At 42.3% G+C, this 14895-nt stretch overlaps 1 protein-coding gene across 1 annotated transcript in view; it reads left to right on the plus strand.

The window, feature by feature from the left end:
• The window catches only part of LOC122564231 (scavenger receptor cysteine-rich domain-containing group B protein-like), an 87170-nt gene that overhangs the window by 22035 nt on the left and 50240 nt on the right, over nt 1–14895 (plus strand). Inside the window, exons 2-4 of the mRNA XM_043718929.1 lie at nt 3623–3655; nt 6028–6057; nt 11483–11788. Coding sequence (XP_043574864.1) covers nt 3623–3655; nt 6028–6057; nt 11483–11788 — 369 coding nt within the window. The remainder of the gene's footprint in view (nt 1–3622; nt 3656–6027; nt 6058–11482; nt 11789–14895) is intronic.

Genomic DNA, 14895 nt, shown 5'->3' on the forward strand with positions numbered 1-14895 from the left:
TGGGGCAGAGCGTTCCACACAGCCGCCTCTCTCTGGGTGAAGAAATTTCTCCTGAGCTGTGTCCTAAATGGTCTACCCCGTATTTTTAAGCTGTGTCCTCTGGTTCGGCACTCACCCATCAGAGGAAACATGTTTCCTGCTGCCAGAGTGTCCAATCCTTTCATAATCTTATATGTCTCAATCAGATCCCCTCTCAGTCTTCTAAACTCAAGGGTGTATATATATATATATATATATATATATATATGTGTACATGTACATCCTGTCTCTCAGGATTCCCTGTTTGTACTGGTCAGAAAAGTATAACAGTGCTGAGCATTGACCTTGAACATTACATTGAATGGCAATGTTTTCACTTCTGAGGCAGGTAAATGAGATCCAAATGCAGCCTTGTTCTGTATTATCCCAGGAGTCTTCCCAAATGCAATCATGTGCAATCTCATTCTAGATAACCTCAAATGAGGAAACACTCTCTACATCTACTTTGTCAATTCCCTGTCGCATCGTTTGTACCTCAATTAGATCTTTTTTCATTCTACAAAACTCCAGAGAGTATAAGCCTAAATTGTTCAATCTCTCTTCATAAGACAAACTCCTGATCTCTGGAATCAATTTAGTGAACTTCCCGTGAACTGCTCCACTATAACTACATCCCAAATTTTCTACATTTAGTTCCTGTAGGAACATTAATGCCATTTTGCGTAAGGGAGGATAATCTGTTTCATTGGCAATGGGATGTTATTGTAAGCTCAAGCCACACTATGTTCCTTGCCAGGGGAAGTGGAAAACACGCTCAGTGTAGAAAGACTATGACCCACAACAGCCTGCACCCTCAACCCACAATGTTGAAAATTAGAAGTGGTGGGATTGAATCACAGAATCATACAGTGAAGAAGAGGCCATTTGGCCCATCAAGTGTGCTGCCACTTGAAAACACCTGACCTTATGTGCCTAGTGCTCATCCAAGTCCTTTTTAAAGGATGTAAGATAACTTGCCACTACCATCCTCCCAGGCAGCACATTCCAGCATATTGCATAATTATATATTAAGGAGAAAGTGTGGACTGCAGATGCTGGAGATCAGAGCTGAAAATGTGTTGCTGGAAAAGCGCAGCAGGTCAGGCAGCATCCAAGGAGCAGGATAATCGACGTTTCAGGCATAAGAAGGGCTCATGCCCGAAACGTTGATTCTCCTGCTCCTTGGATACTGCCTGACCTGCTGCGCTTTTCCAGCAACACATTTTTAGTGCTCATTATATATTAAAACAAATAAATGAATCTAATAATATTTGGTTTGCATTCCAGCACTCTGGGAAAAATATTTTATGAAGTATTTTAAAGTCTACTACTATCTTTACTCTGTCTGTTCAGTGTTGTTATGAAACACCCATGGAGCAGGTAGGGATTTGAACCCAGAGCAGAGGTAGGGACATTATCACTCCACCACAAGAGCATCACAACAAAAGTTATATATTTTGGTAATTTCTTCCTTTTGTGGCATTCCTGGTCATTTCTCTCCCATCCTGGAATCCTGAGAGAGACATCTGACTGGTGACCCCCATTACACTCTGATGCAGTCAGTCAGACCTGGTGTTTGGGGGGAGTATTACAAATGGATGGTATGTTACAATGAGGAACACTTCCTTGGAGCCTCCAGCTCTGAGTGGTGGCCCATATGAAGACGTTGCCAAGTTTGAAAGTGTAAAGTTCCCGAAGATTGCTACGTCACTAATTTAAAAGATAATCCACCTGTCATATAACCTTGTTTTTATTTTTTTTTGTGCAGGCAGGATAAGCACTTTGAAGACTGTTTCTGACTTCAGCATTTGATCAAGAGAGAAACTAGTTTAAAACGACGAGAAGGAAATGTCTCTGAGGCATCGTGTAAAGATCCAGCTCAGAAGATGGAGGTTTTTCCTTTGGTTGCTTGGTATCCTCATCACCTCTGTCACTATTGTGATGATCTATATGGTTGTTCTGGGTAAGTTTAAAGTCCTGTGCTCCTTGCTGTCAGTCAGGTGAGTGACAGTAAATTCTTACTTTGAATTTTTAACATTTGGAATTTGAGGCAAAGTTGCAGAATCAGAAACAAGCAGCAATGGGACTATTGATCATCCGAAGGGTGACTTCTGCTAGCTTTGCAATGGTTTTTATTTAAAAACTTGGAAAACACCTGAGTGTTTGTCATTCACGTTTATTGAGAAGATTCCATAACAGTATCAGGATAATTAGCTCACCAAAAGGAGTGGATTACCTCCACATCTGGGACCACAGGACAAGACAGCAGTTATTGCTTATCCTAACAAGAGTCCAGTAAAGACTGAACTGTATTCGGGTGGTGGTGGAGTCACAGTGCAGGGGACCCAGGTTTGATTGAAGCCACGCTATCTGTGTGGAGTCTGCGTATTCCCCCCATGCCTGCGTGTGTTTCCTCCCACAGTCCAAAGGTTAGGCGGATTGAACATGGGAAGTGTAATGTTACGGGGATAGGGAAGGCTGGTGGCGTCTGGGTGGGCTGCTCTTCCAAGAGTCGGTGTGGACCCCAATGACCCGAATAACCTGCTTCCCCATTGTAGGCATCCTAAAGGCTAATGTGGTACCGTCGGCATGTATCCTGCCCTAAAAAGCATAGTTTTTAAAGCCCGTCTTGTTCACTATCAGACTGTTTCATGGTAATTTTATTAACACCGACCTTTTATTGGTTTTAAATTGCCATAGTGAGATTTGAGCTCATTGCTCACGTTGCCAGATTGCAGTGAATAGTGGCTAAATTTGAACTGGTTTCTTCTGAGTGCCAAGCAGCCACCCTGTATAGTCCTCCTCATCTTTTGTTTTGTAATTATTTATCAAACACCTTCTACTTTCCCCATTCCTTCTGACTCTCCTCATTTCAGAGTCCGACTCTGCCTTTCATAGCCCACAGTGCCCTCTGCAGCCACTCATGGAAACAGCAGCTGTACAATTCTGACCGAGGCTGTGCTGGCATTGGCCAGTGGGATGACAATGAAAGAGCAAACCCACTTGCATTTATTGGGAAATTGGAAAATCCAATAAACAGCTGAACGTAAGATGCTGCCGCATATTAGGAGTGCATTGCAAAGTCAGCAGCAGCAGTGACATGCAGTGTTATTGAGCACCAGGTGATTCTGCTGAGTGTGCAGGAAGAGAGTTGTTTCTTAAGATGCAGGGGCATAAGTAGGCCATTCATTGCCATCAAGTTCTGCTCCATCATTCACTGAGATCCGTGTTAGTGCCTCAAATGCACGTATGTATGCACAGTCTTGTATTTGTTTGGATAGAGTGTTTCAAATGTTTCTTGCCTTGATATGCTACTGTAGAGAAATGAACTGCGTTTGTGACTATGTGTATATATACACAAAGATTGGTTTATGAATAAAGTAAAACAGGACCCCTGTTGAAATTCAACCACGATATTTCAGAGAGTGTAATGGTTGGGAAACCCCTGGTGGAAATCAACAGGATGGATACAGCAGGTTCAGGTTCACACATGCCTCTGGGAACACAGCCATACTCAGAAGAGATTGTATTGTCGAGATAAGTAGCTCTTTTGGAAATGTTGTCAAATTAGGAATTTGCATTTAGTATCTTTTCTTTCTTTCAGAAACTCAACACATTGCAAAACGTGAAGTCACAAGTAAGTCACTTGTAAGAATGGCCACAATGCAGCTGGTTCTGCTATAACCCCTGTGTCTTCAAAGCAAATTGGCTCTAACGTGATTGGAGAAATTAGACTGTTATTTGTAGAATGCGAAGTTTCCTTATCTGTATTGGCTGTAACACGATTCCAACTCCACTAATTTAAATGGCACAATTTTCATATAACACGAGAATGGAACTATCGCCTTATCTGAAAACCGACTGTATTACCATTTCCTGGGGAATGAGAGGATAGGTAGGTGTAGCAGGGATGGAATTTAACTGGTTGCAGGGAGCGCTAACCACGAGGAAATTAACTCATCCCTGACTTTAACCCCGCCTCTCCCACTTAACCCCCACCCCCCAGCCTAAAATGCTGCTCCACATCTGGCAAACCCTTGAAGGTGTATCATTTTTACTTAACACTGTGGAAGTATTCTTGTTGTTATTTAAGTGCAATGAGAGATTCCTCAGATATCACAGAACACACAGTCTGTCTATTCAGAATTCACATCACCTCTTTCATGTTCAGAGATGAAGGGGAGGAGATCCCTCATTGTCTGGATAGAATTGCACCTCTAGCCATTCATTGATGTGGCAATAAATTCAATCAATCTGGTTGCCAGTAAATTACCATTTGTAATCTGTCAGTCAGTTCATCATGAAGACTGTTTAATGGGGTAATTATTAACCCAAGTATATCGGGTATAAATGAAAGGGAATGAGGGGTGGCCCAAGATAGCAAGACAATCTGAATCGTCTTGTTCTGATCAGATTCAGGGAAACTGTACCTGGATGAAAATGCCAAGCTCCTGTCCTTTGGGGATTCTTTGTTTGCTGTGCCCAGTAGAGCCCTTCCCAATTGTGAAACACTCATGGGAGCCCTTGTTGTATGTTTCAGAGTGATGCAAAAATACTTCTAGATGATTAATGGGTTTTCTTAATAGATTTTTTTTTCAAATGTCTGCCTCTTGCTTCAAGATCAAGGCTTCCAGCTCTTTGTAAGATGTGTTTACTTTCCTCTGAGTCCACACCCAGACTAACCAATCAAGCACTGTGAGCACCAATCTATTAATACACAGACTGAACCAATCAAGCACAGTGAGCAAGATCTATTAACACACAGACTGAACCAATCAAGTACTGTGAGGACAGATTTGTTAATAGACCACTCATAATCAAACCTCAAACAGTTGAACACCACAACGCCTGTTACCAGCATCTCCCTACTTCACCTGAGTATTGGGCATTTCTAATAAAGTGCAAAGTGTACATTTTCTGTGATCTCATGTAGTGACAAAACGTTGGGAGACTAATTGAGGCCAGCAGTTTCTAGTTGACACACACAGGCAGATAAACCCCTTTCCCACACCTTCCAGAATATTTTATCAGCTGCAGCTCAGTGGTAGTACTCACAAGTTTGATTCTGAAAACAGTGAGCTTGATTCCTGGGAAGTTAGCCCTGGTCAAGAAAATAGAAACAGCCTGAGACAGCTGTGCCCATTAGGAATCCTGTGGAGTGCTGAGTGGAAATCTGAATTGAGCTGACTCCTTTGGTTCATGTATGATGGTTGAAATGTGAATACATTGGCAGGAAATAGAAGACTCTTTGATTGAACTTTTTTATTTTTAAATTTAATAAGCTGATTACCATTTGTACCAGAGTGGTCTCAGGTCAGTGATTACCCCAGGATCTCAGTGAAATTCAGTCAACTACAGGTATATTTCCCAAACAATACTGCCTGAAGTTAGTGCCTTTTCAATAGTTTGCAGTTGACTTCTTTGTCCGACAACTCTCTTTATGAATCCCGCTGACTAAAATGACAGGTGGCAACCACCATTTGTATTTTTACAGCCACATTGCTTGTCAGGTCTTCGGAGTTCCTTGTAGTTTTTTTGTGTTCTCACCAGGACTTCTGCTAATTTTGGGAGCGTTAAAGATTAAATAAATAGGAACACTCTGAAATTCTTTGTCTCTTTGCTCTAATTATTACCATTGACATTGCATTATGTTCCATGCCATCTTTGTCCTCTTGCTTGCCCTCTAATCTCTCCCTGAGCTTTCCCTACCTGGCCCTCCACTTACCCACCTCCCACCATTTTTACAACTGCATTAAGCCTATTACATTCCTTCTTCAATTCCAACAAAAGCTAGATTGGACTCGAAATGTTCACTCTGTTTCTCTCTCTGAAGATGCTGAGTTTCTCCAGCAATTTCTGCTTTTCATCTCAGATCTCCAACATCTGCCACATTTTGCATCAAATCCGAAGTACAAATGTTGGCATTTCAGTCAGTTTGGGAGCATACAATTTACTGAGACTTGTCTACCCCTCTCTGAACTAACTTGTGTGTCTCCACTTTCATTTTAGATGATTCAGCATCAGCCCCTGTTTATAAAGGTAAGGAGAGTTGCCTTGGATTAATATCAGCGTTTCTTTTCTGCTCATTAATAAAATCTCATGTTTCTATAAAGGTGAATGTAGTGATTGTAACAAGGTCAGCCAGGTAGACTTTATAGAACATTCCTGAAGAAAGGCTTATGCCCGAAACGTCGATTCTCCTGCTCCTTGGATGCTGCCTGACCTGCTGCGCTTTTCCAGCAACACATTTTTTCAGCTCTGATCTCCAGCATCTGCAGTCCTCACTTTCTCCTAGACTTTATTAAATATGAGTTCCCTAATTGGGGCTGTTAATCTGGTCCATTCAGGGAGCCCTGGCTGACAGACATAAACAGGAGTGTCAGATGTGTTCACTCTCCGAGCTGGCTCTGAGCTAGCTGGGTCAGTGTCATGTACTATGTACATATAAATAAAGAGTCGCTTGGTGACAAGATACTGGCCTTTGTGGAGTTATTTCAATGAATATTTCTGAACCTCTAATTGATGAACACAATTTTCTTTTAGATTACTTACAGTGTGGAAACAGGCCCTTTGGCCCAACAAGTCCACACCGACCCTCCGAAGAGCAACCCACCCAGACCTATTCCCCTACATTTACTCCTTCACCTAACACTATGGGCAATTTAACATGGCCAAAATTCACCCAACCTGCACATTTTTGGACTGTGGGAGGAAACCGGAGCACCCGGAGGCAACCCACGCAGACACGGGGAGAATGTGCAAACTCCACACAGTCAGTCGCCTGAGGCGGGAATTGAACCCGAGTCTCTGGCACTGTGAGACAGCAGTGCTAACTACTGTGCCACCGTGCTGCCCCACAAGATCTTCCCCCACAAGCAGGAATACCCTCTCTAAGCCAGATTTCGACAAACAGAGGCAAGATATGAATTGAGAAATTTTCCAACTCCATGGATCGCCTGGATATAAAGAGCTTGCGATAAGCATTGTTCACCCTGCAGGAAGTGGAGTGAGATTTCACTCAGATCTGCTGAGCTCAAACGACAGCCAGGGTGCTGGTGGAGGCCGGGTGGGGATGGTGCCCGGGTGAGTACTGAGTGAGGCCATTTAGAAGGGTCAATTGTTTCTGTCTGCAGCTTTGTCCCAATTGTTGGTCCAATTAGCCCTCATCCCTTATACACTCTCACCCCTCTCCCAACTGCTCCACATGGCATTTCATTCTCCCAGGTCATCTCACCCAGGAACCATTATGGACAGGCCACTGGATACATTTGGAAATGAAAAGAATCAACTTCCAATGATTTAGGAGACATTTCACTCATTCCCAGTTGGTTCAATAAAAGAGCCTTCAATGCATGAGAGATATTCAAAGATTTTAAATTCTCTAAAGAGACCAATCATTACTAAAGAAGTCAAAGATATTTCTATTCAGTAACCACAACAACTCTTTTTATAAATGTTCATTAATAATGTGAACTTGGTCCCTTTTCATTTCAGCCAAGCATTCATAATGGCATCAGCTATAAGAACAGCTCTTTGGAAATATCAACCATTAGATCTATTGAAACAGCAGCAACTGATCGAATGTGATTTAATTGTTTTTTCAACTTGCACCAGATGGCCTGTCAATTAAAATGGTGAAACTGCCAGTATTATACTCACTATTACATCTGCAGGGAAAAGTGAGGACTGCAGATGCTGGAGATCAGATTTTAAAAGTGTGGTGGTGGAAAAGCACAGCCAGTCAGGCAGCATCCAAGGAGCAGAAGAGTCAATGTTTCGAGCATTAACTCTCACATTCCTGATGAAGAGCTCGAACCATCAAATCTTCTGCTCCTTGGATGCTGCCTGACTGGCTGTGCTTTTCCAACACCACACATTTTCACTCACTCTTACATCTGCAGCCTATTTGCCAAGTTTGAAGGATTTAAACCATTTCACATAATGATACTTAGACGGACCTTATTAATATGCAGTTTTCCATTCTCCAATCCATCAGTTAGCAGTGGCTTAGTCACTTCCCATTGCAGTTTGCTCTTCTGACCTTCCATCTTAGACGCCAGTCAACAAACTCTTAGGGCAATGCACTGACCAGGACCTCCAAACCCTCAGTGGCAAAGCAAAATGGCAATTTCCCTCTGTCCAACATGTCTGGAGCAATTGGCAAGAGCCGTGCAGGGCAAGGAAAGCTACATTTCAGGCTGCCAGCACCTGCCTGGATGCACAGACTGAGCTTTAATGACAGCGTTGGCACCAGGCATCCTGGGAGGTCCGGGCAGTGGCCAGTACTTCCACCCACAGCAAGTGGGAAACTGCAAGGATTGGGCTGCCACAGTGTCGTGGGGCATTATTTCTGAGGGAAGGTAGGGTGAAAAAGGTCGCTAGTGTGCTCATAGAGTAAATACCTGATGAAACTCACCAAAATTGTCACATATCCAAATTCTGGTAAAATTCATTGTCTTATACAGAAATGCAGAAAGAGTGTTTGTGATTCCTGCTCTTAGCCCTTAATTTGAATTAGGAATAATTATGATCCCAACATTGATCTCTGCTGGTTCTCACTTCCTGTCATTCAACATGGCTTCCTTTTACCCAACTCTTAAAGCCACCTGCCTATCCATTTTGATAATTGTCACCAGACTCCAAACGTATTCACTAGTCTATTGCATGGTAACATACTGAAGGCTGCTGGTAAGTTAGATAAATTACATCTATGATGTTACCCTTATCTGTGTTACCTCCTCAAATAAATCTGTGAGATTGGCCAAGCAAGACATCTCTTTTCAAATCCTTCTGACCACACATTGTTGTATTTCTGATTTCTGGATGTTTTTCTATTTGGTCCTTTATTCCCATTACCTTTTCTAGTGCCGATGTTAAGCTGACTGGTCTCTCGTTCCCTGAACATGTTCTACATGTTTTTTTTTGTCTGGCTTGCAGCTTTTTTTCTGATGAATTGTTAGAAAGTGCCTGAGCAATATCCTGCCTGGACTCCCTTAATATCTGCCCATGTAATCAATTAGGACCAGGGCTTATCCTCTTTGAGTTTGTTGAGTTTATTTAAAATTTCTTTCCTTTATTATTCAGAAGAGTTGTATTTGTAGCCCACATCGATGTCAGAAGATTTCTCAATAACCTATTGGAACTATTGGACCAACTCTGAGCTTATAGGCCCACTCATGTGATAATGATAGATTGATAGTTCAGCCAGACTCATACTGCAATGATAGCCCTCGAGATTACACCCACAAATTTCTATTGATGTTTTTTGTCACCCGAAAGAGAGAGAGAGAGAGAGAGCGAGCAGGTTGTACATTTTAAATTTAAATAGCGTGTCAATTTGAAAGTTCAGCAGACCTTATGTACCTCTTTCACACATTCACGGGTATCCTGAGAACGGTAAATCACACACTGTAGAAAATGGAACTTGTTTCAGCAAACATTGTTTGAACTCTGCATTAAGTTCAGATGTCCCTGACTGGATTGAGTTTCCCAAATGTGTATGACTAACATCTCCCCCTCCTTTATCCTGGCAAAAAATAGGATCTGTTGGAAATGGGCCTGGATTTCAGCATTCAGCATCCTTCTGTTATTTTGGCTTGGCATAAAATCCTTGTGACTGTGGAAATGTGGGCCTGGGTCAGGCAAGGGAACAAACTGGTAATGAATCTATCATGAGTTAGCCTTGACTACAGTATCTAGTTATTCTTCTTGGCAGTATGTACAATATTTTCATTCCTTCATGTCACAATCAATATTTCATCCTTCAATCAATATCACATGACTATGGAAGTTGGGAAGTTATGTTGCAGTTGTACAGAATGTTGGTGAGGCCGCACTTGGAATATTCTGCACAGTTTTGGTCACCTTGCTATAGGAAGGATATTATTAAACTGGAAAGAATGCAGAAGAAATTTACAAGGATGTTGCCAGGACTCCAAGGTCTGAGTTATTGGGAGAGGTTGGACATGCAAGAACTTTTTTCTTTTCAGCGTGGGAAACTTAGGGGGGACCTTATAGAAGTGTATAAGATCACGAGAGGCATGGATAGGGTGAATGCACCTCAGTCTTTTTCCTGGGGTTGGGGAATTGAGGACGAGGGAGCATCAGTTTAAGGTTAGAGGGGAAAGAATAAAAGGGAATCTGAGAGGCAACTTTTTTACACAGAGGCTGGTACGCATGTGGACTGAGCTGCCAGGGGAAGTGGTTGAGGCAGGTACATTAACAACATTTAACAGGCATTTGGACAAATATATGGATAGGAAAGAATTAGAAGGGTGTGGGCCAAGTGCAGGGAAATGGGGCGAGACTGGATGGACATTTTGGTCGACATGGACCAGTCTGGGCCAATCTGAGGAAGGGCCACTGGACTTGAAACGTTAACTCTAATTTCTCTTCACAGATGCTGCCAGACCTGCTGAGCTTTTCCAGCAACTTCTGTTTTTGTTTCTGATTTGCAGCATCTGCAGTTCTTTCGGTTTTCACTGTCTTTAGTTTGTTGGCATCCATTACATAAATAATTGACCACATTTCCTGTACAACAGCAGTTAATATCAAAAGTAATTGCATTGGTGCTTTAGGGAGTCCTAACATTGTGGGCAGTGGGACAGCAGCTTTGTTTTAACGGGAACTTTATGAACCAGCACTCTCGATAAACTGGTAAAAAGTATATGCCTCAAATACCATGGAGAAAGTGAGGACTGCAGATGCTGGAGATCAGAGCTGAAAATATGTTGCTGGAAAAGCGCAGCAGGTCAGGCAGCATCCAAGGAACAGGAGAATCGACGTTTCGGGCATAAGCCCTTCTTATGCCTGAAACGTTGATTCTCCTGTTCCTTGGATGCTGCCTGACCTGTTGCGCTTTTCCAGCAACACATTTTCAGCTCAGATACCATGGAGTTCACTCTATTATTCTGTCCAATTATTATAGTTTTTTAGTTTATTTATCTCAATAGGGATAAATATACTTGGTGTCCGATCAAATGGCCCTGTAGAACATCAACAATTGACTCAAGTTTGAAACAATTCCCCCTCAAATACCATGTGATGTCTGAGTAGTCACTTCAGAGTGCGTGTGAGAAGGCTGTTGGTATTGTTTTATTTAAGGCAAAGTTGCGTTATTATTTAAGTGACTTCTGTTGGAAATAACATATACTAGTGATGTGTATATCCCCTGCATTTCATTTCTATTACTCAGTGTGTGTTTTTACATTGATTATGTGGACCTCTTGATTATCCAAAATACTTGAACAATTGGCACACTCCTGGTCCCATTGGTGCCAGTTAATAAAATGTTTGCAATAGTAACTCTTTTTCCTTTCAGTTTATAGTTCAGTTCTTTGAATGGACTACAGAGATGGAGAGGAGGCACCGAAAATATTGAGCATTTTCAAATATTGAGAATTTGTTTGTCAAACAAAGACAGTGAACAGGTTTTCACAAGTTGGTTTTTATTTTCTGACCCCAGGAGTTCGCTTGGTGAATGGGCACAATCTATGCCAGGGTCTTTTGGAAATCCTCTACAATGGCACTTGGGGAACGGTATGTGATGATGATTGGGACATCGTCGATGCCAATGTGGTTTGCCAGCAGCTTGGATGTGGCCGTGCCCTCTCTGTGGCAGGAACCCTGCCCTTTGGCAAAGGGTCAGGGCTGATACTGCTGGACAATGTAGATTGCAAAGGGACCGAGTCATCACTGAGCGAGTGTGGAAGCCTGGGCTGGGCCATTCACAACTGCAACCATTATGAGGATGTGGCAGTCATATGCAATGGTACAAAGTTTACTTTTAATCTTCATTAAATTTAGTTTTAATCTTAATTAAGTTTGGTTTTAATCCTAGACCTGAGAACTGTTAATACTGTAAATGCCTGAACAAGTTGGTAATAACATACCTCAGTGAGTAAACAGCATCTCAATTCAGAGTGATGATGAAGAAATTAACCCACCTCAATGCTGTAATCTTAATTTCAATTCTGATCGATAATTCCAGTTTTGCTTCCAGGGTCCATTTTCCTGTCCACAGCCCCCTCTCAAAATGCATGCCATGGTTGGACTAGGGTGCAAGAGAAAGTTAAAAGCCCCATTGCCAGGATCCTAATCTCTGACCGCTTGAGTTGTAATTGCTATCACTTTGCTGGCACAGAAAATCCCATCTGAGTTAGGCAAGAGCATATCACGGTAATGTACAGGGAATAAGGACAAATGTTACATTCACCAGAGAGACGGTAATCAAACAAAACATATTTTCGATAATGGGCAAAGAAACCAGAATGTGTTGAGGAGAATTTTATTGATGCAATGAGTAGTTATGATCTGGAATGCACTACTTGAAAGAGCAACAGTGACTTTCAGAGGGGGTTGGATAAATGCTCAACAAAGAAATATCTTACAGGGCTATGAGTAAGGGTAAGGAAGTGGGACATTTTGGATAACTCCCTCAAAGATCAAGCACCAATATTTAGGGCTGAAATACCTCACACAATAGAAACTTTTATCACAAATGACACGGACGTAATGTTATAGCCCAAAGATGTGCAGGTCAGGTGAATTGGCCATGCTAAATTGGCCATAATGTTAGATGCATTAGTCAGAGGGACATGGGTCTGGGTGGGTTACTCTTCGGAGGGTCGGTGTGGACTTGTTGGGCTGAAGGGCTTGTTTCCACACTGTAGGGAAGCTAATCTAATCTAATCTAATGAGACATTATAAGACACGGATTGCATTGTGGCTCAGTGGTTAGCATTACTGCCTCATAGCGCCAAAGGCCCTGGTTTGATTCCAGCCTCAGACAACCATCTGAACTTTGTAAGTTCTCCCCATATCTGAATGGGTTTCGTCCAGGTGCTCTGGTTTCCTCCCACAGTCCAATGCTGTGCAGGTTGGATGGATTAGTGATGGGAAATCTGGGGTAATGGGGATAGGGTGAACATAGAACATAGAACACAGAAAATTACAGTGCAGTATTGGCACTTCGGCCCTCGATGTTGTACCAACCTATGAAGCCAATCTGAAGCCCATATAACCTACACTATTCCATTATCATCCATATGTTTATCCAATAACCATTTAAATGCCCTTAAAGTTGCAGTCTACGACTGTTGCAGGCAGGGTATTCCACGCCCTTACTACTCTTTGAGTAAAGACACTACCTCTGACCTCTGTCCTGTATCTATCACCCCTCAATTTAAAGTTATGTCTCCTCGTGCTAGCCATCACCATCCGAGAAAAAAGCTCTCCCTGTCCACCCAATCTAATCCAGTTTATATGTCTCTATTAAGTTACCTCTCAATCTTCTTCTCTCTAATGAAAACAGCCTCAAATCCCTCAGCCTTTCCTCATAAGACCTTCCCTCCATACCAGCCAACATCCTGGTAAATCTCCTCTGAACCCTTTCCAATGCTTCTACATCTTTCCTATAATGCAGCGACCAGAACTGTATGCAATACTCCAAGTGCGGCCGCACCAGAGTTTTGTGCAGCTACAACATGACCTTATGATTCCGAAACTCAATCCCTCGACCAATAAAAGCTAACACACCGTATGCCTTCTTAACAGCCCTATAAACCTGGGTGGCAACTTTCAGGGATCTATGTACATGGACACTGAGATCTCTCTGCTCATCCACACTTCCAAAAATCTTACCATTATTCCAGTACTCTGAATTCCTGTTACTCATTCCAAACTGAATCACCTCACAGTTTTCCACATTAAACTCCATTTGCCACCTCTCAACCCAGCTCTGCAGCTTATCTATATCCCTCTGTAACCTGCAACATCCTTCCGCACTATCCTTAGTATCATCTGCAAATTTACTAATCCATCCTTCTACAGCCTCCTCCAGGTCATTTATAAAAATGACAAACAGCAGTGGCCCCAAAACAGATCCTTGCGGTACACCACTCGTAATTGAACTGCAAGATGAACATTTCCCATCAATCACCACCCTCTGTCTTTTTTCAGCTTGCCAATTTCTGATCCAAATCGCTAAATCACCCTCAATCCCAAACGTCTGTATTTTCTGCAATAACCTACCATGGGGAACTTATCAAACACTTTACTGAAATCCATATACACCACATCATCTGCTTTACCCTCATCTACCTGTTTGGTCACCATCTGAAAGGACTCAATAAGGTTTGTGAGGCATGACCTACCTTTCACAAAACTGTGTTGACTATCAGATTATTCTTTTCTATGTGATGATAAATCCTATTTCTTATAACCTTTACTAACACTTTACCCACAACTGAAGTAAGGCTCACTGGTGTATAATTTCCAGGGTTGTCTCGACTCCCCCTCTTGAACAAGGGAACAACATTTGTTCTCCTCCAGTCTTCTGGCACTATTCCTGTAGACAATGACGACATGAAGATCAAAGCCAGAGGTTCTGCAATCTCCTCCCTGTCTTCCCAGAGAATCCTAGGATAAATCCCATCTGGTCCAGGGGACTTATCTATTGTCACACTTTCCAGAATTGCCAACACCTCTTCCTTGTGAACCTCAATCCAGTCTAGTCTAACAGCCTGTATCTTAGTATTCTCCTCAACAACATTGTGAATACTGATGAAAAATATTCAATTAGCGCCTGTCCTATCTCTTATCTATGTGAGGTGAGGTAGGTCTGGATGGGCTGCTCTTCAGAAGGTAGGTGCAGACTTGATGGGCTGAATGGCCTCTATCTGTACTGTTGAGATTCTATGACATCCAGTACCCCCTTGTGCAGGTTTCCGTTTTAATTATTTGGCTTTGGTCCAAGATGATTTCTAACTTGATCCTTTTGGCCTGTTCACCTTCGTTGCTTTCTATCTCTGAGCTAGTGTTTGCCACCTCTCCTTCTGTAGGAATGACCTTGACCTCCCAGTTATTTGCCATTTCAAT

This window comes from Chiloscyllium plagiosum, chromosome 28, assembly GCF_004010195.1.
Source record: "Chiloscyllium plagiosum isolate BGI_BamShark_2017 chromosome 28, ASM401019v2, whole genome shotgun sequence".
Classification (NCBI taxonomy): Eukaryota; Metazoa; Chordata; class Chondrichthyes; order Orectolobiformes; family Hemiscylliidae; genus Chiloscyllium; species Chiloscyllium plagiosum.